The sequence below is a fragment of the Hyperoodon ampullatus genome (assembly GCF_949752795.1).
Source record: "Hyperoodon ampullatus genome assembly, chromosome: 5".
Lineage (NCBI taxonomy): Eukaryota > Metazoa > Chordata > Mammalia > Artiodactyla > Ziphiidae > Hyperoodon > Hyperoodon ampullatus.
The window spans coordinates 13670923-13698829 of record NC_136918.1 but is presented as its reverse complement, the minus strand read 5'-3'; the positions used below and the strand labels follow the sequence as shown (position 1 = coordinate 13698829).

At 51.1% G+C, this 27907-nt stretch overlaps 1 protein-coding gene across 1 annotated transcript; it reads left to right on the top strand.

Annotated features, from left to right (window-relative positions):
• Positions 1-468: 468 nt before the first annotated feature.
• ZIC4 (Zic family member 4) lies at positions 469-20149 on the top strand (the record flags this gene model as incomplete). The annotated part of the gene is made up of 8 exons (XM_079705184.1): positions 469-495; positions 3178-3262; positions 9233-9853; positions 14381-14817; positions 15187-15289; positions 16754-16876; positions 18811-18965; positions 20057-20149. The coding sequence occupies exons 2-8, from the start codon at positions 3193-3195 to the stop codon at positions 20147-20149; spliced, it is 1602 nt and encodes a 533-aa protein (XP_079561310.1). The 5' UTR covers positions 469-495; positions 3178-3192.
• Positions 20150-27907: the final 7758 nt, after the last annotated feature.

The following is a 27907-nucleotide window of genomic DNA, read 5'->3' as shown; positions in this document are numbered from 1 at the left end:
GGGTCAAAGGAGCCAAGTTACCCCGGCTGGCAGCAAGAGGATGGAGCTTCTCCACCGCAACCTGACTGGGGATGCCGGCTGGGTCAGCTGCGGGGCCCGCATCCTCGCCTTCGTGCAGTCTGGTCCTGCCTCAGGACGCTGACCACTGGGACCCGCTCCCTGCGCGCGGCGGGCTGTGGGTTTGGGATTTGACTTTCTTTCTCCCGGATGCGAACGAGGGCTACGATTAGCTCTCAAAGGAGAAGGCCGCAGCTACCTGGGATTCTGGCCACTACCCTAGACACATAGAGGCCCTGGAAATTAGGGACAAGTGGGGCGGGAACAGAGTCAGGCTGTGAAAGAAAGCTAGAACTGCCCCAAAGGGAAAGTTTGGGGTTGATGAATGGTCCATGGGGACAGCTGGGAGCCAGCGAGGTCTTTGGAATGGAGAAGGGGCGTTGGAGGGGCTGCAACTTGGCCTGCACCGTCTGCAGGAAACTCCCTTTGGATCTCAAGGTCATATTTCTACCCCTTTTCCGACAGCATTGGCCTCAGAGCGACCTGCGAAGAGGCACCATGTTCCCTTCCTCTGTCTGGCCGCCGGCAGTTTGCGGGCGGTGGCGGGGGGGTGTGTTCAAAGGGATGGTTAAATGTCCAGGCTGGTCTTTCAAGCGACCCACTAACGCAGAATCTACTCTGGGCACACGGAGGTCGCCCAGTCTTCAGCCCCCGGCTGGAGGAACCTCAGCTTTTCCCTCTAGGGAACAGAAGAATGAGAAAAGGCCGTCGCACAACCCAGCCTCAAAGCCCAAATTCCTGGTGTTTGAGGGCCCGATGAAGGGGACCCAGGGAGGTTCCGGGTGCAGCTGGCGACAGCAGGCCACGGGCAGAGGGCAGAGGCCGGAGCCGTTTGCCTTTAGCCAGGGAGCTCCCAGACAACCTGCAGGGCCCCTGTTCTGCACCCGCCCCGCCGGCCGAGCTGTGGCCGAGAGGCGGGCAGGCCTTTGCCGGCGCTCCTGCGGCTTAATCAGTGTGGAGCAGTGGGGAAGTCTCGGGGACTGAAGTCGCTGGCTTGGGAAGCAGGCTGAAGATGACCTCTGACCTTGGGCAGGCCTGAGCCTGTTAGGGCGACCCCACATTGTGCAGGCTTGGTGTTCCCCCAAAAGAAAAATGATGCCTTTTGCCTGTACCCACTGGCCCACTTTCATAGCTCTCCCCCAGCACAGTCAATTACTGAAGCTCATTGGCACCCTTTTCTTGTCTCAAGGGAAAGAAGGCAGATTCCAATAAGTGCTCAGGTTGTGCTCCTGACTGATGATTCAGTGCCCAGGACTGGTGTGAGGAGACAAGTCAGGAACAGTCTTTCGGGAAAACCAAGCTGAGCAGTTTCAGGGCTTTTATATCCCTGGGTTGGCAAGGATCTCAGGTCCAGGGGCCCAGGGGCTGCTCCTAGATTCTCTCACCCCTCCTTCAGGGAGATGACTGGCTTGCTAAGTGGGGTCAGAGTTTGAACCAAAGGAGAAAATATTTACCCGGGTTCCACGCACAGGCCGGTGATGGAGCTGCGACAGGAGCAGCTTAAGGTTGGTCCCAGTTACCTGCCTGAAGTCCAGCCTCTGAGACATTTGTTTGCATGCCTGTGGGTTTATAATGCACAAAAGAGTGTCAGGACCTGGGGATAGAAGTGACCCAGGCCTCTTAAAGGGAGGGCTCGAGCAGCATTGTAGGTGTGGACAGAGTCCTTTAGGGAAACTCACACCCATTTCCCTCTGAAGCAAAAAAGTAAATTCTATTAGTTCCAACCAACCAGGACTTTTCCTGTGCCAGACATCCTGCCATGAGGAAATTTTAGAGCAAGGACACCCAGCACGCTGTCCTTCTGTAGGAATGCAAACTTGGGCTTTCTTTCTTTCCTGATTTGTGCAGGAAGGAGCTTATTACCTTTGGGGACAGATGCCTTTTGGTTAGAAAGAATCGAAAATAAATAAAACCCTCTGGGAAAAGGTGAGTCTAAACCCCTACTCCCACCCCTCAGGCTTGGACCCAGAAAAGAAGGGAGAGTGAAAGGTGAAAATACCTAAGCTAGTTCAAGCCCGGGTTGGGGGTTGAGGGAGAGAGAAAGAGATCTTTCAGCATAGAGAACTGGAAAGTCTTTGAGATAGCAGAGGCCCACTTGGATTTGGCCTGTGGTTCAACAAGTTAAACAACTGCTTGTTCTGTGGGCTGGAGTGTCAAGACAGGCAGACGTCCTCATTGACAGAGAGCTTGCTGTGTTTGTCCAGCCTGAGACCTTTTCAATGACTGTTTGTCTTTCTAGGCCAAATTGAGGTTTGGGGCTGGGTGAATCGCCTCTGTTTGGCTGTTCCACTGCTTTCAGCCTTGCCTGACAGATGCAGAAGTCCCCAAGATGAGTTTAAGGTTTTAAGATGACCAAAGGCTGGGTAGCTCTATCCAAAAAGTGAATTTGATAAGGAATGCAAATATTTTGGGGGTGCGGGTGGGTTATTTCTAAGCTGCTTAACTAAAAAATGTGGACAGCCAGGACCAATTGATAGAAATAATCTCCCCCCACCCCAATCTGATGAATTTTATATTCACTTTCAAAAACCAACTGCGATGGCTTCCAGATGGGTGAAGGAGTGGAAGCCATGCGAGGGTTAGGGATTCCACACCACCTTGGGCACAACAGGAGCTACACCCCTGCAAAGAAATTCCTCTCCTATCAGTTCCAACACTTACAACTCAATTTTTAACCTGCTAACCTCCCAGAGGACACCCAGCCCTCCTTCTCACTAAACTCAATTAATTAACGAACTTAAAGAAAATGATGGGGGCTTCTCAGATAAAAAAGTTTAAATTCTGGCGTGAGAGATGTTTGAACACTGACTGACTGAAAGTGTGCTTAGCTCTACCTGTAAGGGAGATCCACAAATAAGTTACGGATAAAAATCTAGTTGGGAAGTGATGATTTTTCATATTTTTTATCACCCAGGATATATTATTTTGCAGTAAATATCGGTAGTTCCCAGCAGAATTCTCTTCTTTCACTTCCAAATTTGAAAATAGTCAAAGAAAACACTGACAAGCTCTTCAGACCAACACTTTCATTCACTCATACATTCAAGCCACACAGTCTTGCCATACGAGCATGTAGGAAATCGTTTAACTAGTGACTGTCTCTCTTTTCTTCCCAAACAGGCTGAAAATCAGAAAATGAGATACAAGGCTTCTTTGGTGATGAGGAAACGCATGCGGCTTTACCGAAACGCCCTGAAAGAGTCAAGTAAGTTAATATCCTCTTTTGAATATTGGTTTGCTGAAGTTATTTTTTAAGTAGGAAGTTATTTTTGTATGTTTTTTTGGTCTTTTGGTTATGCTGGTTGTGAGTTTGGGGGTGTTTCTTGAATTCCAATGAAACTTAGAACAACACCTTGGTGTTTGATGCATTTGCACCCAAATCAGCGACACAACGTCCCACCAGCAGCCAGCTAATCCCCCTCAATGTCTACTCATCTGGACATTCTAGAATTAATATTTGACGACTCTCTCATTGAAACAACCACCCCTGACCTTCTGCAGTTCCACTGTCACATTATTCTATGACATATTCATCTTGAATTCATTTCCGGACGATTTGATTGGAATGAGGTTTGACATGTATTGGCTTACATGAAAGGAGCAGACTTTGATCTTGGTGATGGGGTTTACATGATATGCATCATCTTTACCAGGGACACCAGCCTTCCGCAATGTGGCAGCCACGATGTTCCCACAATGTGGTGTCTGAACAGGGAGTGACTGACAGCCGCTCTGTCAGGAATACCTTCATTGTGAAGAATTTAATTTAATATTCCATTTAGAATAAGCATATGATTTAGGGTTGGGTGTTTCCCCTTTCAGGCATCTAGTTTCCCTCATTTCAACTACACCACCAGCTGATGGTTGCCTCCAAGGTATTCCCTTGTTGGTAGGAAATGCAACCTTCTTAATAAAAGTTAAATGGACAACTTAGGAAATGACTCTCTTCTATTATTTTGGGATGATTTGATGGCAAATTCTCTAGAGAGATGTGGTTATTATGTAAATTCCGTTGTTTTAATTCCTCAGTGCTGTTCTGGAAGATCCTTTAACGATGTTTCCTAATCATTTGTCAAATGATGGTTTGCTGGGAAATTAAATTTTATCCAAGCATTTTATCCAAGCATATTTTCTTTCATACATACTCCCATTAATGATGATTAAAGCCCAAACTTCCATAGAAGAGGGGAGGAATATCTTCCTTTATCTTCAAAATCCTGACAGATCCCCTCTCCTCTGTACGATGTGGGCATGGACCTATGGAAGGCTCCTGGGGCTTAAGTTGTTATTTTTTTCTCCCGCAAGACTAGAGACAAACTCTCACTGTAGGAATCTTGAATTCTGTCTGTGAATAGCCTACGAAGGGATTTGCCCCCTTGTTTTGGATGGTACCCTGGCCAGAAACAGGGAAGAAAGGATTGAACAACTGACTGCAGACCTAGATGCACAATATTCAGGCAACAAGGTTTGTGCTTGGCCGGACTTTGTGCAGTGGCCCTCAGCTTCTGGGATCCTGGCTCAGGAATAAGCTGCAACAGATAATCATCATCTAGCATTGTTGAAAAGATCAAAATGGAAAAATATCCCAGCTATTGATCTGAAATCTCCCCCATTGTTTTCTTTCCAAGGAAGGCAAGTCAGACATTCCCCCACTTAAGCCAGTGATATGAGGAGCTATAACAGATGGTAGGGCCACCAAATATATTTCTATACAACAGGACTAGGAAATTACTTTAGTTTATGATGTTGCTTTGTCACAGCTGGGGTAAACAAAGGTGCTTAGGGCATGATTCCGAGGTCTGGAGGGATGTTTAGAGTCTGGTGGTGGAACTTGCTCCAAATAGGCCCCCATGAAAACCCCCAGTGGTTCTTGAAACTCTGCTGAAGATCTCTGAACTGCAAATGTATCTTTTTTTTTTTTTCTGCAAATCAAGCAGAAGTGTGGACTCCACAATGCTATAACCCCCAGCATGGTTAGGAATAGAATGCTTCAGCCAAACATTTGGTATTGGGGGTAAGTGTGGTGAGATAACTTTTGAAAGAAAAATTCTGAGCACCACTGAAGGACACCACTACTTAGCCTGCCCAATGAATAGTCAATGAAACCTGGAATCCTTGCTACCTGGGCCCTGGAAGACTCAAAGGAACGGCCCTGAAAGCTAAAATATGCCTCACTGATGTCCGTGTCCCATCTGTCATCTGTGATTAGCTGGATACTGCTTTGGGGCTTATTTCAGAGATACGCCTTGAAGACCCTTATGTAATCATCCAAAGTTCCCTGTTTATAAATATTAGTGAGTAAAATGGCTTTTTTTTCTCCCTATCTCTGTCCCTGAGGGAATGTCCCTCTGGGAGAATGCTTGGTCCCATTGCTGTGTTCAGCCAACCAAGGTGTGAACCACGTGGCTCCAAGGCACTTGCAAAGATTAGGCAACCTTAGTGACCTTAGGTCAACTGACCCCTGGCTATTCAAGAAGCCTCTACTCAGGATGGGTCCAGATGTTTTCAGTGCTTCAAAAGAAGTCTGCATCTGGGAAGGAGCTCCATGGGGCCAGGTTACTGTCGGTGAATTTGGCTGAATCAGACGTATCTGCCCTTTCACTGTTGGCACAAAAAGCCATACACATGTTCAAAGCTTTTCAAGGGTAAACTTATCAAGAGAGATTGTGTAGTGCAGTAACAGTCTGTTGTATATAACCTCTGCTTCTTATCACTGGAGTCTGTGCTTAGAATTCGGGGCGGGGGGTCCCACAAATTTGGATGGGAAAAAAATGCATCTTTATTTTCACCACCTTCTAATGGAATGTTATAGCTTCTTCTATTATGAGTGTGGGCAAAAGGCACAGGATTATTAAAGTTCACGAGCTTCACCAGGTTTCCAAAAGGGTCCACAACCTAAAACAACTTGAATACTCCTGTTCTGTACTGTTATTCAAAGCTTTTGATGCGGGTGTGGTCACGGTGTATATATTAACTGGTTCATTTTTGTGCAAATCAGAGTTTTAATGGAAGCCAAATTAGATGGTTAGTTTGACAAACATCCTGAACAGTAGGTTGTAGATTGCCAACTTTCGGATGGGAAAGAAAATATTTTCACTGTTGGACTACTGCATCAGTGCCCCCTCACTTAGGCCTCAATGCTGCTGGAGGAGCTGACTAAGTTCTGTGTTGATGAATGGTTAGGAGAAAGTGCTGGGCAAGGAGTCCCAAAGAGGAATACGCTGGTTTGTTTTTTTGTTTTGGTTTTTGTTGTTTTCAGAACCCTTCATGGGTTTGCCTAGACAACTGTATCATTCAACAGACACCTGCATGGTGAGAAGCCTTGAAACCAGCGCTTTGAGGAAGGGAAAACAGGGCAGGAAAACAGAGAGGAGGCACCTGTGGGCAAAGGGGATAAATCCCAGAAAGTGAGAGTGTGTGAACGGGTGAAAGCCAAGAAAGGAGACAAATCCTCCAAGTCTAGTCTCAACACTGCTGTGTGGAAGCCCTTGGTTTCCAGAGCAGAAGGGCTTCAGCTGTCAAATGCTCTCCTTCAACTTTTTTTTTTTTTTTTTTTTATGCTAACTCAGCATCTATTGGTAGCTTACTTAAGCTCTTCCGGCCGGAGGAGCAAAAAGACCTGGACTTGTCAAAGCCGAGGAAAATTGTTGTGGAAGTTAATCCCTCGCTAAATTGCGGCACTGAGCCAGCAACAATGCATTAAATGAAGAAAGGCTCAAAGGATCTGCCAACCATTATAAATAAGTTAATTATTTTTTAAAATTTAAAAGAAACCGTTATTTACTGACCAGGAAATGTTTAAGAATAGTTCTTGGTGCTGGAGATGGCTGGGGCAGCTCAATCAACTTCATCAGAGCTCCTTGTAATCTGTCCAAACTTCTCACCTCTGCTAGGGGAGCGGGGTCTTTTACTCAACCCTTCAAACTTCTCTTAAAAACCCAAGTCTTTCATTGCTTTGAGGGCGCTTTCTATGGCTGCCGGGGAGCCCCGAGAGAACTTAGGTTGGCCTTTTCGGCTACTGAGTGCAACGCAGGCTTGAGGGCCAGCAGCACTTTAAATCGCCCGGCGATGCAGCCGGCCCTAGCCGGTCGGCACAAACAAAGGACACTGCCCCTGTTTATGCCACACTCGGCTGGTCCAGAACTGAAGGTTTCTTCCACCGGCCGATCCCCACCCCCAGACAGCGGAACCCGCAGCCCGGGAGGGCATCCCGCGAGAGGAGGCCGTGGCCCGAGGTCGCTCTCACAGCCTGGGCCGCGAAACGTGGCCTCGGCTCTAGGCAAGCGAGTAGAGACAGAGACTCCGGCCGCGGGCAACAAGTGGCCAGAGGGAGCTCAAAGTGGAAACGATTCTTAAGTTCCCTTTTCCAAAGGCTCCGCCCGGCGGCAGGGTACAGAGCTCAGGACCGCAGTTTGACGGTGGGAGAGAGACCTGGGGTGAGGACCCGCTCCTCCTCGCTGCGCTCCCCTCGCCTTGATTTCTTTGGCCCGTCGCCCGCGGGTCGGTGTGATTTGCGGCGGGAAGGATTCTTAGGCCCTCTGGGGAGGGCGGTGTGGGTTCGAAGCCAGCCTCTCCCAGGTCATCACCGTCTCCGGCCCAGTCCTGGGGCTCGGCTCAGGGCCAGATTCTTGGGTCCGCCAGTCTCTGGGCGCTCCAGGCACCCGGGAGGAGGGGCCGGCAAGGCTAAGTGGGAAGAATGGAGTGGGGAGAAGACAGAGGGGGAGGGGAGAAGAAAGGATCCGAGTAGGATGGCGAAGGGTGGTCAGGGGGTTCGTGGAACTGAGGGCGAGAGCTAGGGAAAGAACGAGAGCGAGAAAGCTGAGCGACGCGAGAAAATTTGGAAAAGCGAGGAAACAAAATTAGGCGCCAGGGCTGTTAGCCTAGGATCTCCCCTGCTCCCGGCCTCCTAGTCTGCAGCCGCCTTTCCTCCCTGGAGCCCGGCCCTCGCCTCCTCCCGACTCCCGGGACAAGCTGCCGAAGCAGGCCGCAGTCCCCGCGCTCCGGGTGCTGCCCATCGGCCCCTGCTGCTGGGGGGCCCGGTCTGCCCGGAAGGACATTACGTGCAGCGCAACGCCCCCTCCCCAAAGCCGTGGGGAATGGAGGCATAACCCAGCCCCGCTCACTTCCAAGAGCGGCGCGGCAGAGCAGATCTGCCCAGCTTTCGGGGAGAGAAGGGGGAGGGGGCTCACGAGTAGAGAAAAGAATCCGCGCCCGGGTCAGAGCGCATGAGCAGTAGAAGCGCGAGCTGGGGGGTGGGGAGGGGAACGGGAGCAGTTGTGACTGTGTGTGTGTGTGTGTATGTGTGTGTGTGTGTGAGAGAGTGTGTGTGTGTCCCCGTGCTGAGGGACCTGTCATCGCTGACGTCGGACCGGGACGCGGGCCAATGGGCGACCTAGGCGATTGTTCCTCTCGGCGGGCCCGGGCCACGGCCCCGAATCTCTATTCACTTCCTCACGCGCCCCGCTGCTGCCTCTGTAGTGTACAGGATTTCAAGTAGGCATTAAAGACTGATAGAGAGGGAGGAAAAAAAAGTCACAACCCAAAACTTGAGGGGGGGAACTTTGCAGAAGTTGTCTATGGCTGTTCTTTCCCCTCCCCGCTGTCAGGTGACGGTGGCGTGAGCGCCCCGACCTAAGGAGCTCCAGGGAGTCCCGAACGGGATGCAGCAGGCCTCCCTCTCCCAGCCGAGCTGGGCGCTGAAATTCGTATATATGGCCGGGGCTCTTGGGCATCACCACCACCTACAACATCACCACTTCCCCCACCTCCACTCCCCCGCAGGGCGCCGCGGCCCCGAGGGCCCGGGGGAGTTGGCCGCCAAAGCGCGCTCGGAGCGCCAGTCGGACCCCTTTGGAGCAGAGCCCAGGGGCACCCAGCAACCCACGGCCTCAGCATTGCGCATCCCACTGCCCCTTCCACCCACCCCGCCGCCACCATCACTCTCCTGCTCATGAAGCGACAGGGGGCTCTACCGATCAGCCGCCCAGCCGGACCGCGGTGGAGGCGCTTGGCCTCGCGTCGTCCGCCCGGATCGCTGCCACCGCAGTCCGGCTTTCGGTGCCGGCGTTGACCGCCGAGGCCGTGGTGTGGCTGGGCTGGGCCTGCCCCCTGGGGCCGGGTAGGACGCTCAGCCCTCGCCACCCGTTCTCACTCGCGCTATTTGTCTCAACAACAGGTAGCAGCTCCGGACACCATGGCCCCCAGCTCGCTGCCGCCTCCAGCCCCTCGGTGTTACCGGGCTTTCACGAGCAGCCTCCCCAGGCCTCCCCTAGCCGCACTTTGAACGGACTCCTGCGTCTGGGGCTCCCCGGAGACATGTACGCACGGCCCGAACCCTTCCCGCCGGGACCTGTGGCCCGCAGCGACGCCCTGGCAGCTGCCGCAGCCCTGCACAACTACGGGGGCATGAACCTGACCATGAACCTCGCCGCACCCCACGGTCCCGGCGCCTTCTTCCGCTACATGCGCCAGCCCATCAAACAGGAGCTCATCTGCAAGTGGATCGAGCCCGAGCAGCTGGCCAACCCCAAAAAGTCGTGCAACAAAACTTTCAGCACCATGCACGAGCTGGTCACGCACGTCACCGTGGAGCACGTCGGAGGCCCTGAGCAGAGTAACCACATCTGCTTCTGGGAGGAGTGTCCGCGCCAGGGCAAGCCCTTTAAAGCCAAATACAAACTTGTAAATCACATCCGCGTGCACACGGGCGAGAAGCCCTTCCCTTGTCCTTTCCCGGGGTGTGGGAAAGTCTTTGCTAGATCAGAAAATCTCAAAATACACAAAAGAACTCACACAGGTCAGTATTCGCCACTGTCTGTCTCGTTCGGACCCTCTGGGGAGGCAGGGGGCCTCTTCCGGGCCCTCGGAGCTGGATTTCCTCAAGTTCCACCTGGGCGGGGAGGGGGGATATTTTGGTGTTTCCATGAGCCAAGTTCATAAAATATTAATTATGTCCTTCAATTAGAATCACAGAAGTTTCCTGAGGCTGTGTGTGGGAAGGATAGTATGAGATTTCTGCTCTGGGGGTTGCGAAGGGGATGCTCGGGTTTCTGTGTGTGCAAATATGTGTGGTCCCTGCTTACGGAATCTGATTTTAAGGTATTTTAAAGGGCACTGTTCCCCAAAGTTGTAAAGATATAGGAACAATTTAATTTTTCCCTGTCCCTTTGGAACTGTGTGAGGCACACGCTTCCAATAGTCAGCCTGACAACCTGACTGCCACCTGAACGGAGAGCGCACCAGGCCCTTAGTGACTTCTTTAGGATTTGAGGGTCTCATGGGCTAATTTTGACCCTGTTTTGGAGCCTTGGTGACCCACACTCGGGACGTTTCACAAACCCTCCCTTTTGCTTTAGCAGAGACCCAAGGAGACTCATTCACCTTAAATGTCATTTACTGAGCTGTTAAGTGAAATGGGGACATGTGTCAACCACATCTGTTAGTTCTAGTTAATAGAAAGAAAAGGAGCCCTCTCAAAGCCTGCAAAGTTGAACTCCTCTGGCCAGAAGCATCTCTAATTAATGCAATTGCAAGGAGAAAGTTTTCACACTTCCCGGAACAGCCTGTGAAGTTACATTAATTAGTTTAGCAGCCGGATGTTTGTATTCTTCTTAGCTAGGGTTTTCTTGCCCTCGCTTCCTCAAAGTTTAAGAAGTCAACATCTCCCCTCCTCCATTTTGGGTGCGGGAGAAGGGGACCGATGGGGGAGACAGAGGATGAAATAAGTTCCAGCTTGGTGCCCCACGTCTACTCCCTGGCACTCTGCCTTACGCACCTCTATTCTTGGTGAAGACATCAGCAATTATCAGAGTCAAAGGACTCACCCAGGTTGGCACTACCCGGGAAAGACGCTTGCTAAACCCCACCTTCTCCCCCCAAACCCTTCAGTCTCGGGGAAGGTCCCTGGCCAGGACATTGGCACACTCGGAGGCCAGATTCAAGTCCACTTTTAAGTCTTCTACTTTATTTCGGAAATGTATAGTTTTTCTGAGCTGTTTCCAGGACTCCCCCCCAACACCAACCTCTCGCAAGCATTTGTCCCCCCACTCCTCCCTCCCTCCGATTTTTATCCAGGGGAAGAAGGAGAGAAGTGAGACCCAGATCGCCGCCCTCAGGCTCCCTATTCATTGAGCTGGCGGCCCGCACCACGAAGGTAGACTCGAAGTCCTGAGCCAGAGTAGGAACTCATTTTTAATGACAGGGGGGTTTTAAACAAACTTTTACTGCTCTTTGCCGGCCTACTGTTTGAAGTCCGTGAAGCAGAAAATGGTTAAATTCTCAGTGCAATCGACCTACAGCAGAGAATCAAGTTCAGTGCGCCCGAGCTGGCTCAGGTCTGCGTCTATTCAGAACAGAATTCTAAGTGCATCCTTTCCCTTTCCACTGGCAGTCCTGATTCATTATCACCGGAGTTAAAAAAAAAAAAAAAAAAATCTACAGAGCCTCTCCTGCTCGGGCGTTTCCCTCAAACCCTCCTCTTAAGTCATGAAAAGAGGAGAAAACAACAACAACAACAAAATGTTTCTCAAATGGCAATAGACCTCACTACAAATTATTCATGAAGACCGTTCTCGATTCAACAGGAAAATAATTGCCTTTTCAAATATTAATGGCGTTTCATTTCCTCGAGTCGCGGAAGCGGCGAATAGGCTGCTTTCTCAGGAGTTGAGATTTTCCGGGATCTGAATCCCGGGCCTGGCTTCGGAGGCAGCGGCTCCGATCCCACTCCGAAAGCTTTCGCTTTGCGGCGGTCACAGAAATCCTGGAACAATGGTGCCGCCGCGAGGGAGACGCGGGCCTGCCGCTCTTCCCGGGACCCCTGTGTCGGGGGCTCGCCCCACTCTCCCAGGCAGTCGGTAGAGGGAGGTAGGGCTGATCCGAGGCAGAGGAGAAGAAACCGCGCCGGGGCGGAATGCTCGCACAGCCCGGCCCAGCCACAAGTGCGAGAAAATGGCGCGAGTCGAACCGCCCCGCCACTGCCAACTTTGTCGGGCGGGCCTGGCGCCGGGCCGGGGCAGAGGCCTCTCGCGGCTGCTGAGGCTCTAGGAGGAGACTCCGGGCCTTTCAGGACTCAGCCTCAGGCCCAGGCTACTCAGGGCGGGCTGCGGGGTCCCGGCCCAACCCTGCTTCTCCACATCCATCCACCCACCCACCTAGGGCTCAGCGCCCAGATCTGGTGGGAGGGAGAAGGCGGGAGGCTGCGTGTTGGGTGGGGCGGGGGGTGCGCAGAGTTAGGCGAGGAGTCCGGGGCTCCTCCCGCTGCTGGGGAGAGGCCCGGAGGGCGCGGGGGCGCGGCCTCACCTGGCCTCCCAGGGGCCTTGGAACTTCCAGGTTGCCCATGTCACCTTCAGGGCCCTGCTTTTTTTGTCTGAGTACCTCGTCTGGGACGAAATCATTGTTTCTGTTTTACATGAATGTCCAACAAGGCGGTCACAAGATGGGATAAGTGTGTGTGTGGGGGGGGAATACTTGGGGGGGTGGCAATCAACCTCAAATTCTATTTCTCCTCTGTTGTAGCAGATCTTGCTTTCTTTTGCAGGTCCTGAATTACATGGTTCTTGTAAGTGATTTTAGAAAGAAAAGACGGAAGGGAGGAAGAAAAGTTTTAGTTTTGCAGATGCTAACAGGGATCAGAGGGGAGAAAACGAGGGGCACATAGGGACGTAGGGTTTATTGTGCATCTTTCTATTTTTCTAAATAAAACTGTACCGGTGTACCGAGAAACGGCAGATGCCAGCACTGTCCAGGGTTCCACTGTGCTAACAATACTCCTGCAGCGGGAGGACGCAGCGGCCGCGCAGTGCAGGAGCTCTGGGCTTCTAACCCGCTGCCGTGCGGAGGCGAGGGTTGTGCGCAAACCTCTGGCTCTGCCTAAGCCTCAACAGGACTCGGGAGTAGGGGCTTTTGTTTATTCAAACCTGCCCCAAAGCACCCATCTTTCCTGGAAGCGGCGGGAGAAGCAACCACAAAGGCAACATTCCACCCGCCGGGCATCTCTCCCTCCTTAGCCAGACGCTTGGTAGTCTATCCCTCAACCCAGGGCGCCCGGCAGCATCCATTTGTTGCAGCACCCGTCATTTCTTTCTCTCCTTCCTTTAGCATCTGCAGCTCCAGAGGAACCTGGGCTTCCGGGTTCTTGGGGTCCTTTCCTCCCCCACACGCTAGCAAATCCAGCCGGCGGTGAGCTCCCGGATTGGGACTCTGGCCTCGGCCAATATTTCCACCCTAGCGCGCGCTCGCGCCTTCCCGCGGCTCTACAGGGCATCACACCACTGATCAGAGCTCCTCCCGGGCCTACCCCGGCTGCCTGCTTGCCCTCCGGTACGCGGAGCCAGGCCTCGCCTGATCGCAGCAGCTGCGCTCATCTTGAAGCCACCGCGACCACGGGTGCGATCGAGGGAATGGCCCCGGATCCCGCTTGGCCCGGGCAGAACCTGCCTTGCCGGTTTCTCGGCTCAGGCTGGGGAGGCCGGACCGTGGGCCATGGGTGGTCTAGGGAGGCCGCTCGACCTCTCACAGTCAGCTCGGACTGGGAGAGCCGGCTCTCCGCGGCGGAGTCTCCGGCAAGCCGCTGGAGCAGCGTAATAAAATATTATTGCCGGCGCGAGTATCTGGAGGGATCCCGGACGGTTTAGGCAAGATTTGAAGAATGCTACTAAATGTTTGCCCTCAGGGGGTAGAGGGGGAGGGGGAGGGGGCTCCGTTCCCCGTAAAAATCGCGCCTGAAGTGAATTGCTCAGAGTACCTTTCCCTGCAGCACGAATGCACATTATGCACATGCCGTGTGCATCGGCTGCGCATCCTTAAATTATTCCATCGCTTTGGCGTTTGCACAAAACCTACTTTAAGAAACAATTTGGGCCAGGATGTGTTTGGGGTGGACCGCTGGGCGGGGAGTGGGGAGCAAAGACATTTGGCTGGAACAGCAATTTTGAGCAGATGCGAGCTCCTCAGTCAACTCTATTCTCCGGGCAAAGGTGCTTCAGGCTCCAGGTGGAGAAAATCTGGAGGAAAACAACCGGAGTGGATCAGGATTTTCCAGGAAGGAAACTCGACTAAGATGGAGTCTTTGTTTCTTCTGCTCCGTCCCCTCCCCCCAGGTCCCGGCGGGAGAAGGGGAGCGGGGGAGGCGTGCAGGAGGGAGCTCAGGGGGCGCGCTCTGAGCGGGGAAAGGGGGTGCCGGGTTTGCGGCGCCGGGGAAAGAGGTTTCTGAATTTTGGGGTGGCTCTCTTCCCAAAAACGGCAGAGAGATTGGGGTAGGGTAGTGAGGCCAAGCCGGGGCCACAGCCCACGCGCACTAATGTCTCTGCGTTGCCTCCACCAGGGGAGAAGCCCTTCAGGTGCGAGTTCGAGGGCTGCGAGCGGCGCTTCGCCAACAGCAGCGACCGCAAGAAGCACTCGCACGTGCACACGAGTGACAAGCCCTACACGTGCAAAGTGCGCGGCTGCGACAAGTGCTACACGCACCCCAGCTCGCTGCGTAAGCACATGAAGGTGCACGGGCGCTCGCCGCCGCCGCCCAGCTCTGGCTACGACTCGGCCACACCGTCTGCCCTCGTGTCTCCCTCGTCGGACTTCGGCCGCGAGCCCCCGGTGGCCTCCTCGGCGGCGGTGGCGGCGCGTAGCGCCGACCTGAGCGAATGGTACGTGTGTCAGGGCGCAGGCCCCGCCCCCGCTGCCCCCGCAGCGCCCCCCAAGCCCCGCGCGGCCACCTGGCCCCGCCGCCGCCGCCGCCTTCGTTACCAGGGTTGCTGCTTCCGCGTATCCTGACTGCCAGGTCTAGGCCGGGTTACTGAGGCTTGAAGAGAGAGTGAGGAAGGAAGCAGGGAAGGCAGGAAGGGAGGAAGGTCACCACTAATAGTTGTTAGAGCTCAATGAATATGCTGATGTAATGTCCATTGTCTTAAAATATCAATATGGTACCCATATGGATTCTACAGTCACATCCAGCACCCCCCCCCAACCAGACGCCCTCGTGACTGGGTAGCTTGAAACCAGGGTCGGGGTAAAGAAAATAGAGAAAGAGACAGGCAGAAGGTAAACAAGAAAACATATTAGGAGAGTTTCTGTGCAATCCTGGCCACTGCAGTCGGCAAAAGTAACACCGCAAAGTCCTTGTGTGTTTCACAGAATGGGAAATGTTTTCCTCGAGGCCTGGGCCTCCCGGATAGCCACCCCTACTCCGTTCCCAGCTCCCAGTCGGAGCCTCCTCGGAAGTTCCTGTGGCGGGAAGGTGGCAGAGGGAATTCCTGAGCCTCCCTACGCTTCCCCTCCCCCAGCTATTTAAATCCCAGATGCAAAATTTTCCAACCGCTTCTATAAAGGAGATGGTAGGGAAGAGGGGTGAGGGTCAGCATCTTCCCTAGGGATTTTAAGCCCCTCCCCCGGAGACTGGCCCAAGCACACAGAGACATCTGTCTGCCTGTCTGTCTGCTCTGTATGCATTACTTACTGGGGGTAAGAGGGGAGTCCAAACAACAGGAATTACAGACAAAAGAGCGGTAAAGGGGCTTTAGGATTCAATGCTCTGAGGCCTCCTCAGACCAATCGCTCTCTCCTCACACCCCACAATTGTTGAGGAGCTGCCTGTGGAATCTTTTGGGTGCTTGGCATTGGGGGTGCAGAATGGGCCAATGATGTCACTGAGGCCAGGCCTCCACAGCAAAGGGATCCAGCTTAGGCTACAGTGTCTGGATGAATCACGTCAATTCTGTGATGGTCTTTGTCAAAAATCGCACAATGTTGGTCTTAGTTTTAAATTTTAAAAAGGCGTGGGGGGTGGAGGGGAACAAGAGATGAACTGCAATAATAAATGTTTTAAAGGCAAACACCCAATGGGTCTAGATTGAATGTGTATGTGATATGCTGGGTACCAAATCCCCTGAAAAGGAACCAGATGTTGGGGGCAGGGAAGAGAAAAAATCTGTGCAATTGTTGCCAAAGGGGGGAAAAAAATCAGGGCCTGGTTCCCAGTCTGTCACCCTCTGCAGGGAGGATGGTGCTGCTCCAAATTCTTGCTAAGATTTGGGGTGTGGGGGAACGTGAATAAAACAGAGGGGGAAAAAGTTTTGGTAGACCCATCCCACTCCCCTAAGAATTTGGAGATAAGTAGGGGTGTGGTACTCCTACCTAGGGGGAGCCCCAAAAGAGCTCAATTTAGAAAGCTGAGCCCAGCAAACCAGCTCTGATTCCGCCACTCTGCTGGATTTTCTTCTGTTCTTTACTCTTCAGACACCATTCGAAGATTCTCACTTCAGCCCCGTGGCCACACACTTCCATCAGATAAATAACGTCCTAACTGGAGAGGGACTGTTTTCATTACTCCTAATAAAAACCAGAATCTTCCAAATAACGTCCTTAGTGAATCCGTCCTTGTGGAAGGGTGTCTGCAATCCCCTTCCCGCCCCGCCGCCACTACAATAGGGCCCAGAGGTCTCCTAGCCAAGGGACCGCGGTCGGCAGCAAACAACTCTTTCCCATCGGGAAACACCCGCCCCACCGCCAAGGTGCAGAGGGCATCTGGGGAACTTGCTTCTGAAGATGTTAAAAAATGTCCCCCTCTCCAAAGAGGACTCCTTTCTTTCTCTTCTATTTCTAGGCCCCATTTTGCCTCCCACCCCCATCCAAAATAATGAAATAAAATAAAAATGCGTAGTCGGTCACTAATCGCCTTTAATTTTTCATTTGCTTGTTACAGATGTCCACCGCGTTGCTCGCAAGGTAATCTCGCCCTGCGCAGCTGAGCGCCCGCATCTTGCGCCTGCGACATCAAAGGGCCCGCGCACAAAGCAATGTTTCTTCGCCACGGTGCATCTTCATGGTAAGTTAGGATTTCTATGGCAATGGGCAAGTCGCACCGAAATCCTGAAAGGCCGAGCCTGGAGCCCGTCCAGGCTTTTCATTAAGGACATAATATTTACGTCTAACAGGCCTTTTTTCTTGTGTATACAAGTATATATTTTTGTTTGACGCGGACTAAATCATTTTCATTTAATTTCCGGTAAACAAAACCCACGCGAATGGGCACTTGTTCCCGATCATAATAAAAATGGATAATAATGTGAGGGAAGAAAAGGGCCGCTTGAATCGCCGCTCAGCTCCCTTTGTTTCTGCTTTCTGCGGTGATCAGAGGGCGCATTTGGGTTTGATGGCGAGTTTCTAAAGGCGAGGAAATGGTTTGTAAGAGGGGAAAGAAAAGGAGAAAGGTCTAATCAAGCTCGGGTTGTTCAAAGAGTCGGGTTTTGGGGTTGAAAGTGTGAGTTTGACGGTGCATCAGCATGCCGCGTTAGGCTCGCCATGGAAATGCGCGCGGGGAGCGGCCGCTTCAAAGGCGGCACACTTCACTGCAGACACTCTATTAAGATACATTTGCGCTGACCTTTGCTTTCACGCCATTTAATACTGTCACTGTGCTCTCCAGTATATACTTCCTCCTTAGGACCTGCCTCGCCAGCGTTTAGGGGTTCACCTGGCACTCCGATGGGGCGGGGTTGGGGCGCTTTGGCAGCAGGGAAGCTTTCAGGAAAGGGAGGAGACAGACTCGTGCATCTTGACTGCGCCCCAAAGAGGCTCCAGGGTCAGAAGTAAATAACTTTAGGACGAGCTCAGAAGCTTAACAAATGAGCATCCCCAGCTCGGTTTTGTGCCAAGTGCCTCTCAGCATCTTGAGCATGTTGGAGGCCTGAATTTCAATGGGACTTGGGGGAAGGAAAGGAGCCACCCTGGATGAGTCTGGGGAGTTCAGACTGTGCCTTTGGGACATTTTCACTCTGGCCCCCAGTCCAGCCCATTCTGCCCCTCTATCCCGGAAGTTTCTCACAGACCCCCGAACTTGTTTCTCCACAGGGTGGGGTGTATGGTACCCCTCAGGCCTGCTCTGGCCCTGGGCACAGACTCCAGAGCCCAAGGCCAAGGGGATAGGGAAGATGGCAGGAAAGTTAGAAGTCCATGTTCCCTTAATTGTCTTGTTGTTTATTTTATCCAAGTACCCCAGTGAATAGGGGAAAAATAAACACAGTGGAAAAAAAATCAAACAGTGGAGTCTTCTTTAGTGCCAGTCCTTGTGGTTGAATAAAAAGGATGGTCCGCTTTCTATTGAGCTGAGAAATCTTTGAAGTGGGAGTTATTATCTGAGACATTCCTGCTTGTCGTCCTAACAACGCTGATGAAACGTAAAAGGTTCTTTGTCAGCGATTTGTTCTCCCCTCTGTCAAACTCCCTCTGCCCCGTTAGTTTCAAACCGTTTCTAAAGAGATAAAATCTAACTTTTTTTTTAAATACATGCACATTACACTAACTGGTAACTTAGGGCCAAATCCTGCTAAGGGAAAAACAAAAGCAATGCAGAGACATCAGGTCCAGAGCCTGTGGAGGTGTGCAGATGTTGAGGGGCCCTTTGCCCAAGCTCTGGGACAGGAGGGAAAGAATTCAGAGACAGCGCAGGCAGAGGGTATACACCCTAAGCCTACACTGTATGTCTGCTTCTCTCTTCTCTGGTCTGCACTCAATTAGTCCAAGTCAGGTCACCTAGAGACCCCTCAAGCTCCCAATATTCTTGCTCCGAATCCTTGCAACCAAGGCTGCAGCCAAACAATTGTTACTATTTCCTGCTCCTTGGAAGACAATCTCTGCTAAAAATAGACCCATTGTGTGTTTCTTCCCGCTAGCAGCAATCAGCAAGCTCTTTCTGCCATTAATAGAAAGGAGAGTGGCTTGAGGGAGAGAAACATTTTTATAATTTCCTGTTTTCTTCAGAATCTTGGCATTTGGAGTTCAAAAGGGCCACGACCCCAAAGTGCATGCAAACGCCCCCTCCCATCCACATGTGCAGTTCTTCATTTCATATTGTGCCCAAGAATGAAACTTTCACCCCTCCAGCTTTCCCCAAACCTTCGGATGTAGTTTTAAAGGTGATTTAAATAAACAAGGATGTTCCAGCCTCCCCACCTCGTGTGTGCTGACTAAATGATTTGTAAAGAAGTTTCCCCAAACTGTAACCCATGCTGTTATTATAGTTGCTACAAAATGTTGTCTCTTATATTGATTTTTATTTGTTTACTTGAGGTCCCCATATGTTTGTTTATATTGCTAATTTATGGGACAATGTAATGATTGCAATGAATGTGAATTATACAGACAGGCAAATGTCTTGTAATCATAATTCACACACCCAAGAAAGCCTGACTGAAATCTTAGACTATTTGGTACCCTCTCTAGCCACACTGTTTGTGATTTATCACCTGTCCCCTTAGCATCCTTAAATTATGAACTAACTTGAAAGAAAAAAAAAAGTTGTTATGTATTTGACTGAAAGTGATTGTTGAATGAAAACATAGTTGAAAGCTGTGGTTTAATCTTGCTGTAAATATGTAAAAATGAATTAAACTCTGTGATTCCTTTTCCCTCCAAAGGCTTTTGTGTACATGGAGCTCCGTTTTGCTATTTTCTTTGGAAATAAACGATGTGATGTTCCCCTTCCCCTTTCGAATCCGAGTGTCCTGTTACTGCTTCATCATCTTGGGAGAGATTTGGGGCCCTTCCAAAGCATCCCGTCTTCTTCCCTGCCTTCCCTCGGGGCTTCGCAGAGACAACTCTTAAGCCTAGTTGTTCGGGGCAACAAAAACACAGGGACCCACCTAAGCAGCCTTCGTAGAGAAGACTTCCCTCGCTCCCAATTTCACCCCAATGACACTGGCACTCATTAACCGGTTTCCACTGCGGAAGAGAAGAATGTAAAACCATGCTCGCAGTGTCTTCCGAGAAAGGCTGCCTTCCGCGGCACCGCGCCCCCTCTCGCAAACCACCTCTGACTTCCCAGAGAAATGTCTGGTAGCTGGCGGGAATAAAACAAAGAAAAAGAGAGGGCGGGCTGGCTCCAAGCCTTCCCTAAGCCCTGATGGGGTACCTCGGGCACAGTTGCCCGCAGGAGTCTTCCCAGATGGACGCTCCTCTCTCTGGGAGTAGCGGATGCTCAGACCTCTCGACTCCCTACTCCCTTCAGAGAGCTGCGAAGAGCCAAAGCCCTAAGACTGTGTGGCTACAGCCCACAGGACTCTTCTCTGAGCCCCGATTGGGAGACTGGGCTCGTCAGTGAGTTTTAGCATCTGATGCAGAAGCTCTCTTATCCGGCCCGGCCACTGGAGAAATTATTTCGGATGTATCAGAAGCACCTGAACCACCAGAGCCTTGCTCCACCCTCCCTTGGGGTCACTGAGCCTCCGGGCACTCGCGTGCCGGGCTCCCTTGCTCCTACTGCGCAGGCGCCGCATCCGCCTGGCCGGAAGAGGGAGAAGTTGGGTCTCCAGGGCCTGGCTGGGGCTTGGGATGCTCTGAGTGGGAAGACGACGGCCCTTGGGGTCTGGATGCTAGGTTCCCTTCGAGAACACCTGGGAGAACCAGCTTGTAGGGCAAGGGCGGCAGGCCTGCAGAGAAGGTTGCGGAAGGGACCTCAGCGCGCAAAGGTGCCAGGGCGACGCGCGGGTGTGAAAAGAGCGGCCCCGAGGGGACGGCCACTGGAACCGCCGCGACACGTCCGAGTCGGTGGGCGCCGCGAGGGAGGAGGTCCCTGGCCATTAGTCCTGGGATGAGCGCCCCCTCCCGTCCCTCCCGTCCCTCCCGGACTCCTCCTCCGGGTCCGGGACCAGTTAGAGGAGCCTCTCCTGCTGTTTGGGTCCCCCCGCCCGGCCTCTGTGGGAGAGCGCACTCAGGAAAGCCCTTTCACTGACGGAATCCTTGTGGTGGGAGCAGGTGGGGATGAGAAGGGCCCCAGGCACCCCAGGCCAGGGCTCTTCCAGGCTCGTCGCCTGATCCCGCTGTTTCCCGCCCGCACGGCCGCCCCAGGAAACGTCTGCCAGAGGAAACGTCCGCGCCTCCAGCTGCGCCTTCTCACCCCGCCTGGGACCGCGCTGTGCCGCAGGGGCACCGGGGAGTCGCGGCCCAACCATCCCCGAGAGCGAGCCGAGAGGACAGTGTGAGGAGGGCCGCTGCCCTGGGAACCTCCCAAGTTCGAATTCGAGCCGAGGAATCACGGGATGAGGAGAGGAAAGGGGAAGTGCGCTGGGACACCTGCGCGCCGCTGCCCCTAAGAGTTCTCGGGCTCCCTTCGAAAAGTTATTTTTGGCAGAAAGTTGCATGGTGTGACCTTTGGCAGAGGGGGTGAAGTCACTCTCGCCCGAGTGCCCATGGCTAGCTCACCCTAGAGAACACCTCAAGTGTCCTTTGAAGAAGTTACCCACCTCCTATCTTGCAGTAGCATCCCCGAGGGCAGTTTGGGGGCGCCTTAGCCTGCTAATGATTTCCAGTGAGCCCCTCCACTTGCTTCTTCGAAAGCGAGCACTAGGTAGAAAGTGCCGGTGTGATGGGAAGATTGGCCCTGGATGAGGGAGGAAACTTCTCTGTGCTTCAGTTTCCTCACCTGCTAAAAGAGAATTTCAAAGAAGCATCTCCACAAGTTTGTCTTGAGCAAGAAATAGGATAATCCTTGAAACCATCTAGAATTACCCGTTAAGTGCTTGCTGTTAAGGTTGTCGTTATTATTACAAGACTCCATCTTTCAGACACGTCCCCTAGCTCCTCCCTGAATCAGATTTCTAGACCCTCCTAGAAAGCGTGGCACCCAGGGGCCTCAAGCTCCAGAGCAGGGTGTGCCTCGGCAGGCAGCACCTAGGCTAGCTGAGGGTCCTGAAGCAGCATGAGTTTATGTTCTCTGAGAGATCCAGATGCTGATGCCGTGGGGCACTGAGGCAGAGACTCCATTTGTTTTTGAAAGGCTCAAGAAAAATGAGAGGGAATCGAGTTTATTTCGGTGCAGAACGAAGCAGGAGAAACCCGATCCTCATAATGTCACCCCCATGACTTGTTAAGACACTGACACTGCAGACGGCCCAGATGTTGATTTATTTTTACCATAAGTCTCTGAGGTTACTCTGAGTCCGGTGTTGGTTTGGGGATTTTCAAGACCCAGGTGTAAAGGGCGGGAATATGCAAGTGGGGAGAAAAAGGTGGGCAACCCAGGGCAGAGTGGTTTGGGGCAAAAGTTACACAAAAGCACATTATTTCCAGTAAGGCATCAGAACCTTTCTTTTCATGATCATAGTTGTTCCATACTGAATCTCTGTTCTGGGAAAATTAATAACATCTTAGACACCAAGTGACTGAGAATCCCACAGTAACATGTTCTACTTGTCACCAACTTCCTGTCTGGGCATCAGGACACCATTGCCTTTTTAGCCAGATATCTTCAATGAGGAAAATGCCTGAGAGTTTTCTAGGAACATTATCAAGTTCAGAGCCCAAAACCATTTAAGAAAAAGAGAAACTCAGTAGGCAACTAAGAGAGGTCTTGGTGTTTGCCTCTGAATCTTCCAGTGGCTTTGCAAACATCCAAAACAGCTGTGTAGAAAAAAAAAGAAAGAAAAAAATTACTTCAGATTGCAAGTTGATAAAATGTAAATAGGACCAGGGAGATGAACTTGAAACTTGTCTTGCATTTTTGACTTCTTTAGATCCAATATAGACTCTGTGTGAGCCAACATGCAGGGCAAGAGTATTCATCAATTCAAAACAAGTCAGCCAGGGCTGTGCGTGGTTCTGAACCTCAATAATAAATGGGCAGCCTTGAGAAATGTCTGCAGAGGAAAGAAGCCAAAATTGGGTACATTTCTATGCTTTTGGCTGTGCCATGCATTTGTGGAATGATGGTGAAAAGAAGAGGAAAAACCCACCCACAATATGATCAGATGATTCATACAGAAAATCAGGATGACCCAGTTTTCTCTTGTCTGTGACTGACGGCTGGCCCATGCAAGATCAGATTAGCCAGATGAGGATAATATTCTTTGCCAGAACTGGGGAGAAACTGCAGACAGCTCAAGGTCCTTGGCTTGTGCCACTGCAAGGTCTTGCTCGGGGTTTAACGGAGGCGTCTAGCCTTTGAATTCATCAATGTATTCATTAAGTGTTAAAAAGCATCTTAGTGAAGTGTTTTGCCTGAAATGTGCATATTTCTAAGTCATGAAAAATAGGCATCTGACCCCAAAGATTTGCTTATTTATTTCCTCTGAAAGAAGTGAGAAGAAATTGCCTGATGCACATATGCAGTTCTCAATCACACTGCAGCCACTTTTACCTGAGAAGATGTGTTTCAAACCTGCCATACAAATTTCCCCCACATTTTCTGGCACTGCATTTAGTAAGCAAGGAATCCATAGTCAAATGCTTTGTATAGTTCAAAAAACCTGCCAACTTTCTTACCAAAAAAAAAAAAAAAAAAAAAAAAAAAAACTGTTGTAGAAAAACAGAGCTTCCTTTAAGTGTGAAATATCATTTCATTGTAAAAAGTTAAAAAAGGAACGGTAATCCAACTTCCGGATACTGTTCTGAATTATTTCACCAGACCCTTTTAAAAGGGGATTAGCAGGGCTTTGGAAGCAAAATCCTTCTGTTTTATTCAATCTCTGATTTTATGTTATAATTACTGGTTGTAAAGGCTCTGGAATTAGTATGCAGGCACCATCAGGACACGATGCAGGTGCTATTCTAATGGTTCAGCTTTTTAATTAAGAAAAGAGGTAAGAGAATCTAATCATAAAAACACTTTTGTGAGAGCTGAGAACACTGCAGCCACTGCATGAATAAAGCCTTTATACCTTCCCCTGACAGGTCAGCTACCAAGGCTCTGACTTACGACCTTTTCAGGGCCAGACAATAGCTAACAGCTTTCTCACCTTGTCCCCACTGAACCTTTTCTTCTAGTACAGATCTTATGGAAATTGCCTGAAGTAGCTTGACTTTTACAAACTATATTGCAGTTAGAATAGATACATATCCATATAGAAATGGTTGTTCGTAGGTCCCAACCACAGGTCTCTTGTTCTCTGCAACCCTTTTCATGGGTGGGAGAGGAGGAAGTCTGGGAGGCACAGATACAGTAGTGTATGGGGGGTGGGGTGGAATCTGCCCTAAAATCTCCACACAAGGGGAAGCAGAATGAAGGCCAAGGTGGACCCCCACCCCCAATTTCTGGGAAAATGAAACAGGAAAAGTGCAGAGAAAGCGAGGTAGAGACTGCAAGTAGTTCTGGATGTCTCTGAAGTGGGCTCTCCCTTGAGGAATAGATTTGGCCTGAACACTCTGGCCTTCTTGGAGCCAGCCCAGATTAGTCGGTGTGTCTTAGTCCTTCCTAAGTTCCTTCAGCTCTCCAGTCACTCCCAAAGGATCATCACCTTTGAGTAGAATTGTTCTTGCCCATGACACTTCAAGACAAGTCTCTCAGCTTTCCCACCGAAGAAATGCTGGAGGCCCTTGAGCCTTCAGACAGTTGACCATTGGGCCTGAGGCCCTGGAGCCGCCACGATTCTCCCATGCCAGGCTTTGCCAAAACAGGGGGACCAGAACTGGACTCCCAGGGAAGCTCCCTCTCTGTCTTCCTCAGGCCCCTGTAAAACTTTTACCCATCACCATTTCTTCCAGAACCCGGACAGGGTGTGCGATTGGAGACCTGGTCCAAGGCCAGCAACCCAGGCTTTGACCTTACTGAGGAGGCCAGGGCGCGGCTGGGCCCAGCAGAGAACAATGTGAGTATTAGGATATCAGCCGCCCTCGCAATGATCACGCGTTCAACGATTTTGTTTTCACGGCTGAGGGGGCTTTTTTCCAATGTAAATCAAGCGCTTTAGTTATTAAGGCCAAACACTAATCTCCAACAACCTTGACATAATGTGGCCGGGCTCGCCGGCCCACTTCGCACCTGCAGTCTGAATAGGGCGCCTTGTCAATGGGGGACACGCTTGTTGCCCTGGCTTGCAAAGGAGGGGAGTGAATAAGTCAAGCTTTGTGAATGCCCATGCGCGCTCTCCCTTCCGCCTTTGATCACGGAAAATGTCTTCTAATTTGTCCCTTTTTCATTGTAACAACGTTTGCAAGGCCCTTTCTATTTTTCCAAACCACATTTTTATAAAGAACATAAATCGCCCCCCGAAAACAAAAGGGGCGCGCCCCGGCCAACTGGCGCCATCACGCTTCAGTGTTTCGCGGCTCTAGAAAGTTTGTTGCGTCTTGAAGCTGCCCTCACTGCAAACGCTGGGCTGGAAGGCCCCAATCATCTGGAGCTCCAGGTCGGGGCTTCTGGGAGAAGGGTGGTAACAGGCTGTGGGAGGGGAATGTAGAGGGGACTACCTTTTGGAGGAGGAGAGACACACCGGGCCTGGGTAGGTGATCCGAAGGGCCAAGGGGCTGAGATTCACATGGTCAGGACCCAGGGGCAGATGTGTCCCTAGGGGATGTTAGGCCGCTTCCTGGCCTCTCCTGAACTCAGCAGGCAGTTCCCGGAGGTAGAAATGGGAGATCCACCTTCGAACCAAAGCCTTTCGCAACCCCTTTTCCCCTCTCCTATCCCTACTTCCGCAATCAGCAGTGGTCCTACGTCCTCCAAAGAACCCGGGAAGTTGCGGGGTGTCAGGAGAGGATTCCTGCCCGCAGACAATCCCCCAGATCTTCTGTGGGAAGCCAGAGCATTTTAGGAAATCTCCCTCCCTATAAAAATCCTACAAGAACACAGAGAAATAGGGTCATTTAATCCCGGGCCATGAAACAACCTCTTTGTTGAACGTGGCTTTTATTCGGGATTGCAATTCACTAAAAGTCTGTCTCCGGGAATACAGAGGCATTAATGATGTTGATGTCTCATTTGGTAGGATATTAATTATCAAGTTGCAAATCAATGAGCAACCTCTGCCCCTCCTCCCCCACCCCACTCCCAACATTGATTAAGTTTGGATTTCCAAATGTTTTGGGGAACCTCTTGCCAGGAACACATTCACCCTAGAGTTTTAACTTTCTCCCTCTCTCCTAGAAGATTGAATAATTTTTCTAAGATAGCAGCAAGCCAAGACTTCTTTTTTCTTTTTCCTCCCGTTAGTTATTACTTTAGCACAGGCTTTGCCCAGTAAAAAAACTAACATCAGCCACTAATACAGTTTAAAACACTTTGATGTCTTGCCAAGAAACACACTTCCTTCAAGAGAGAAGTCAACATTTGTTTTTCACATTAAATGGCGTTTAGTTGCCAGTGGAAAAAAAATAATTCTGAGGACCACTTTTTAATTCGATGGATAACAACCGCAGGGGTCTAAAAGAAAATAACGACGATAGCTATAGACACAAATAACTAAATTACCAAAACGTTAGTATATCTCCCGGCTTCATTAATATGTAACAGACTCCCCAGTTAATCTCCAAAAGCTAGTGTTCCCCCTGTAAAATAGCACTCTGGGACGAATTGTACATGAGATCAATCACTGCTAATGCAGGAAGGTTTACTGCAAGAAAGAAAAAAAGCTATTTACACCTTCAAATAGAAGCTTTTCAGATTTAAGAGTAAGAGCCATACATCACCAAGAATAAATGATTATGAATTGGTAAACGCGCCCTCCAGCGATTAGCTATTCGATGCTATTTATCATTTCTTGGGTAGCGATGGTGGTGGAGGTTTCTTTCCCACTTCTTCTCCTTTGCCTTTTTAAAAAAAACATCTGACCGTTTGGAAAGAAAAGCTTGACAAGCAGAGTAGAAGGAGAGAAAAAAAAAATAACACCGCGGGAAAGTTTGTTTTTGCATATACTCCAAGTCATCAAAACATGGCTGTTGCAGATATAAACGGGGTCATGGATGGAGCGCTTAATAGGAAACAATGCAGTCCTTTCATTGTTTCATTTGTTATTATAAGATTGCCCATTGAAGTTGACACATCAGCAGGTATTATTTCTTTTCCCTCTGGCCCCCTCTCTTTATTGATCCCCTCCCTCATTATATTTCCCTCCTTCCTCTAGTCCACGAATTCAGGGAGTTCACCATCAGTGCAATTCATTCATTCATTCATTCTTCATTTCTTTAGGAACTTTTCTTTGTGTGTGTGCGGGCGCTGCTTGTCTGCGCTGGCTCGGGGGTGCGTGGCAGCGTGCCTGCGCAAGATTACCACCCGGTGCCCCCTCCGCCCTCGCCAGCCACAGTCGTCCAGGGAAACCGTGCTCCCGCCAAGGCATGGGGTCAGGGACTCCTGGGGACCCCGCTTGCTGTTTGCAACACAAAAGCATATGCAGCCCCTAAACATTCCAAGAGAGACAAAGGCTGGAACCGAGGACTGACTTAACCCTGGTGAAAACAAACCCACAGCCTACCTCCTTGGCCCAGTCCGGCTCTGGAGGCAAGGAGAAGGTGCCGAGACCCGGCTCGAGCCAGGGACTAACAGGCTTAGGCCCCAGCCTTGGCTGGGCTAGGGACGGCTGGTGGGGGCAATTCCTGGGCAATTCCCAGCTCTAAAGCAGGGTACAAGGGTGACCCAAGGCGCTGAAAGGGTACGGTAGGGGTGAGGCATGGGTCCTGAAGCTAAAGCCCGCTGAGCTGCTGGTCTGTCCGTCAGCGACGTCAACCTGAGGGATGCTTGGCCAGAGAAGCATCCCCGGTCAGCTTCGCCTGAAGGTGGAATGACGGTCAGCTGCTTGCTCAGTAGAGCGGGGGGCGGGGCAGAGCAGAAGTTCGTGGGCAGGGAGTTCGGGAGTCCAGGTCACTATACCCAGACTCACTTGCCCTCTGCTCTGGAGAAAGGTGGCCACATTCAGGCGATGGTCCACGTTTGGTAACTGGACAGCACTCTGTGGAGGTGCTCCAAGGGGCCCAGTGCCTGTGCATCCACTTGGGGGGTGGGGTGTTGGGTGCTCGAACCGGGAGGCATGGGGGAAATTTTGAAGGTTACTGTGGGCTGCTAGGTTTCCCAGCTGAAAGAGAGGACTCGGCACAATTATTATATGCTTCCAATGCCCCACAAATTCTGATTTAGTTGTGATAAGGTGTTTTT